Consider the following 5,550-nt stretch of genomic DNA (forward strand, 5'->3'; position numbering starts at 1 on the left):
TGGGGGACGGCGGGAGCCCCGGCCGCACGGAGCAGCCGCCGCCGTCGCCGCAATCCTCCTCGGGCTTCCTCTACCGGCGGCTCAAGACGCACGAGAAGCGGGAGATGCAGAAGGAGATCTTGTCGGTGCTGGGGCTCCCTCACCGGCCCCGGCCCCTGCACGGCCTCCAACAGCCGCAGCCCCCGGCGCTCCCACAGCAGCAGCAGCAGCAGCAGCAGCAGCAGCAGCAGCCGCCTCGCGGAGAGCCCCCTCCCGGGCGGCTGAAGTCCGCGCCCCTCTTCATGCTGGATCTGTACAACGCCCTGTCCGCCGACGACGAGGAGGACGGGGCGTCGGAGGGCGAGAGGCAGCAGCCCTGGCCCCACGAAGGAGCCAGCTCGTCCCAGCCTCGGCAGCCGCCCCCGGGCGCCGCGCACCCGCTCAACCGCAAGAGCTTCCTGGCCCCCGGACCTGGCAGCGGCGGCGCGTCCCCACTGACCAGCGCGCAGGACAGCGCCTTCCTCAACGACGCAGACATGGTCATGAGCTTTGTGAACCTGGGTAAGGATTTGGGGTAACCTAATGACGAGAACATTTCCCCCTTTTCAGTCCCGGGCCCAGGGGGTGGAGTGAGGGGGTGGAAGAGCTCCCGGCGCGCAGGTCCCGCCTGGAGCTCTAGAGGACGCGGGGACAGGCAGGCTGTGCTCTCGCCACCTGCGCGGCGGTGGGCGGCATATGCGCTCCCCCGCGCCGCGGGCAGGGCTGCGCGCTGAGGCCCCGAGAGGCTGCTGGCCGGCCGGGGCACGGGACTCTGGGAGCGCTGTCCCCAGCGGGCGTGTCTTTGCGGACTCCCTGAGCACGTTCCGCGCTTTTTTTTCCACTCTTGCCCAGCTCTGGTCAGGTTAACTCAACTGCAGCAGAAAAGTTCAGCCTGAGCGTGGCCATGCTGGTAAGAGGGCTCTTCAGTACGATTTTTCCCTCTAAACTGACTTCTTTTGCCCCTTAACTCGGAGTGCAGTTTTCCCACCGAGACTTTTAGGGAATCTGACAGCGGTTGGGAACTTTGAAAACTTGGCATGAGTATGTTTAGAGGTATCCACGGCACTGGGAGAGGTTGCAGAGGAAAGTCCCGAAAGCACGGCAGAAGGCGCTCGGATCCCGCCCGGGCGGGGCTCGCTCCTATTTGGGGCGGGATGAAAGCTCAGCTGGGGTAATCCATCCTGTGCCCCCGCTCACATGCCCTTGGCCATTGTCCCCAAAGGCTGAACCTTTGATCGATGCAGCCCAAGCTGCACGGGCAGAGAAAGGGTGCGGGGTAGGGGCCGGGGTTGGGCGCTGAGCTCCTCTGAACCGGTTGCCAGGCAACAGAATGGAAATTCAAGGGCGGCTAAATCGAGCTCCGCCACAAACGTTCTGTGGCAAACCCGGACCGAGTCACATCGCCCTTTCTCCCCCCTCCCACCCCCTTGAGTTTTCTCATCTGTAAATGAGAAGGGTGCGAAGAAGACTCTTTTCTTCGGAGTCAGTGCCTCCGGTTTGCACTGCTTTTCATTCATAAGCTGACTTAGTTTAGCGCAGACACAGGATGGAGGGACGCGCTGTCGGCGGACAGACCAGGGGTGCAGTGGCTACGCTCGGGATGGGTGCAGCTGCGCGGCGGGGTGGGTATTCGCGGGCCTCCTTCCCATGTGAGACAGTGGCTGTGCCCAGGCCCTGGAGTGGGTGAGCAGACACTCGCCAAAGGAGCACACGCGTCTCCCAGCCACTTCAAAGACGCTCGTCTTTTAACGGCATTACTTACTGGAATGATTCCCGCGTAGACTATCTGGGTGATTTCTTTACCAGCCTATCTATGATTCCCAACTCCGCTGAGCTTTGAGGGAGAGAACGTGGGGGGTAAGAGCCAAGGGGGGAGGGGAGGATGTGGAGGCAGGACGATTGGCATCCAAGTGGTGCAGAAATCCTCCTGGGAAATTCGTGAAACAGAATCTCACAGGGAGTCCAGGCTCAGGGCCTGCCAATCTGGCAGCTTGCACTGCCCGAGGTTCTGATTGGACAAGAATTTTCACAATTTATTGGAACCAAATCCAAGGTTGAGCCACCTCCAGGAAGCATTCTAAGGAAATTCTCATGCCAGTCAATAAAATTTGTAGTGGGTGGGGGCCAGGGTGGCAGAGGACCAGCGCTGTTCCTTATTCTAACTTTTCTGCTGCTTCTGACTCAGTAAATTCCTCCCCTTGCCCTCTTCCTCGCCTCTCCTCTCCTTCCACCTTCCTCCCCCGCCCCCAGATTTCCTGGCAGCTTTGGGGAAATGTTTTATTGCCTTTTGGGGGTAGTCCTAACCTGGACAAAGGGGAGGAAGACTGGCGCTCCTGGCTACTTCACAGAGAATCGTGTTACAGCCCCTGGGAAAACAATTCCTGGGCTTGGATCGAGGTTCTCAGGATCAGCTGCCCTGTAGCATCACCGGGGGACTTAGAGATCTAGGGTTATTAGGGCCACTATGTAGACCCAGATCAGTTACGTCAGAATCTTTTGAGGGTGGGGCACAGGCATCATTTTTTTTTTAAGTACCTTAGGTTTTTCTAACATGCTACCATGGTCAAGAAACACTGGCACAGGAGATCCTCGTGTCTGAAGGAAATGGTTACATTATCCCAGTAAGAGATGAAGAGCAAAACTTTCAAACATTGCTACACATTAGAATCACCTGGGTGTTACGTGGGAGGTGGGGGGGGGGACACCTTAAAAAAATCCAGATGCCTAGGTGTCACTCCATATCAAATCAGAATGTGTGGAGGTGAAAACCAGGTAGCAATATTTTTTGTGCAAAAATAAAGAGTATCTCCTAACGTTGCCCAGGCTGGATTCAAATTCCTGGCCTCGAGCAATCCCCCTTCCTCAGCCTCCTGAGTTGCTGGGAAGATAGGAGTGTGCCACCATGCCCAGCAGTGTCAGTGTTTTGTCAAGATCTCAGGTGATGTCAGTGTTTGGAAACCACTGCCTTAGATGGTATTTGAAATTTCAAGAGCTGGGCCTAAGGCGAGTTTGTAAAGTACAGTCACATTTACTGTATTTAGTGACCCCCAAATTCCCCTTATTCTTTTGCTTCTCTGACACACTGCCTCTGAGTCACACTGCTTAAAGCTGGCCATCAACTAATCCTGCTAGGGTAATGTTTTAACATATTATTTCCTTAGGGATATTGACATTTTTCATAAAGGATTTTGAAAGGTATAAAAAAAATCTCCTGAAAAATTTCAAGAGAACTCACCCAGTAGTGCAATTCCGGGCCCCAGGACAGGCAGACATGGAACTGAAAGAGTTCTAGGATGGGAATTCTACCCCAAGCCCCTCATATCCCATCACTGGGCTCCTTGTACAAGCTACTGTAGGTCCAGTTATAGCTACTGTAGGTCCAGGTATAGCTACTGTAGGTCCAGTTCTGGACTCTATACTGATAGTATGAAGAGAAGACCTTTTGCAGGTAAGTAGAATCCAAGCAGGAAGCCATGCCACCTGCCAGTGAAGCAATTTTATTTCATCTTAATCCATTTAGCAGTAGGAAAGGGGTATTTCATCATGAGAGGCTAGAATGGGGTAAAATCTGATTACCATGACTCTGAACATAAGAAGGACAGTTCATTTGAAAAAAGTTATTGCTTACCAATGTTGGATTCTCTATATAGGGATGCTGGAGAATTACAGATTTCCTAATTGGTGTCAATGCCATGTTAACTGCCATATTACCTGACTCATCTATTAAAGAATCTATAGAAAGATAGACATTACAGTGCTGTGTTTTAAAGTACTCTTATACCTACTAGGTTAAGTAAATTACAAACTGGAAGTACAAGGGAAAGTATTACATAGTTGTAAACATCCGACTTCCCTGGGACTGGGGGAATAATTTACTCATGAAATACATTTGAAACACCCTGAGCCTTGTAAGCCAGCCGGACTATCAGGAAGTATGAATCAACAGGATAAATTTCTCTCTCATAGCACAAGTGCTGGTCATCCAACCAGCTCATTGTTGTTTATGTTGACTGTTTCAAACTCTTTCTGGGTGAATAGACTGGGATGTGTCACCTTCTAAATACTAACCGTCTGCTGCCTGGGTTGCTGGTGTGCAGAGTGCCTGGGTGAGCTCGTGAACTTGCATTCACTCAGGGCCACAGATGCCATTTTCTATTTGTTTTCTAATGCTAAAAATGTCTTGGCAGCCTAATCAGCATCCCTGCCAATTTGGTGACCTTGGAGAGGTATCCTTCAGGTCTTAGCTTAAAATTCACCTAAGAGAGACCTTCTCTGCCACTCTGTATTTTTAAACTGGTCATGCCTCCATCCTATCCACTTCTGTACCATGACAGCACTCTGCTTATTTCCTTCCTTGTACTTATCACAAGTTTTTTTTTTTTTTTCTTGTTAAATTTGCTTACTCATTTGTTTGTCTCACCCATAGAATGTCAGCCTCTAAAGGCGGAAACCATACTAACCCACCACAGTAGCCCAAGTGCCTAACCTAATGCTGACCCCATGGAAGGTGCTTTGAAAAGACTGAATTAGTGAAAATATAGACATAGCCCATACTTCAATTTCATATTTCACTGATCTGGAAGATTTGATTATTTAGAAAGGTATACCTGATTTTTATTGAGGAAAAAGTTTAAAGTGAAGACATTTAGGACAGGGAGGTTCACAGTATTTGAGGTAAATCATCATGCTTTATTAATATACCTTTTTTATTAGTCACCCATAAGTATATTAATTTGTAATATGCATTACATTTGAGAGTAGTAAAACCATTTAATTAAATATCTGCATTTCAGATTTCACTTGTTTATTTGAATTCATGAGGTATTGATCTCCAAATGCTAGGATTAAATGGAAATTTAAAAAAACTCAAATGATGCTCAGAAAAGGGAATCAGTCTATATTAGTACAAGCAGCAAGAAACTTGTGCTAAAAATAGTGGCAATCTTCTGAACAAAATTACTCTTGGGAAACATAAATGAGAAGAAAAATGGAATACTCCCTACTTGTATTGGTAACTAGATATGCTGCACTCTCTCTTTCTCCTAAACATAGCATCAGTAGTACTGTTTTTCATTTCAGCTACCTGTACTTAGGAAGATTTTTGTTAGCAGAAAATAAATCCATGCCTGCAAGCTACTCACAGCAAAAACAGTTTGGAGAATTTGGTTGCAAGAGTGCGATTCAAAGAAGCAGTGGATGTTCTTCTAAAGAGATTACAAAGAGTAAATCTGAAATTCAGTGGCATTTCAACAAAAAAAAGTTGTACAAAGTGTTCTTAAACTAAGATCAAAGGGCAAGCAGATACCATTGTTCAGACCTCAGATGGTGTTTCCTCGGGGTGTCCTTTTAAGAATGGGTATAAGGCCGGGCGCGGTGGCTCAAGCCTGTAATCCCAGCACTTTGGGAGGCCGAGACGGGCGGATCACGAGGTCAGGTGATCGAGACCATCCTGGCTAACACTGTGAAACCCCGTCTCTACTAAAAATACAAAAACTAGCCGGGCGAGGTGGCGGGCGCCTGTAGTCCCAGCTA

At 49.4% G+C, this 5,550-nt stretch overlaps 1 protein-coding gene across 1 annotated transcript in view; it reads left to right on the forward strand.

Annotated features, from left to right (window-relative positions):
• The first annotated feature begins 6 nt into the window (after positions 1-6).
• BMP6 (bone morphogenetic protein 6) overlaps positions 7-5,550 on the forward strand; it is a 160,771-nt gene continuing 155,227 nt past the window's right edge. The window contains exon 1 of the mRNA XM_011962656.1: positions 7-540. Within this exon, the coding sequence (XP_011818046.1) occupies positions 105-540 (436 nt within the window). The 5' untranslated portion in view covers positions 7-104. The remainder of the gene's footprint in view (positions 541-5,550) is intronic.

Source organism: Colobus angolensis, unplaced genomic scaffold (genome assembly GCF_000951035.1).
Source record: "Colobus angolensis palliatus isolate OR3802 unplaced genomic scaffold, Cang.pa_1.0 Scaffold6, whole genome shotgun sequence".
In the NCBI taxonomy this organism is placed as follows: Eukaryota; Metazoa; Chordata; class Mammalia; order Primates; family Cercopithecidae; genus Colobus; species Colobus angolensis.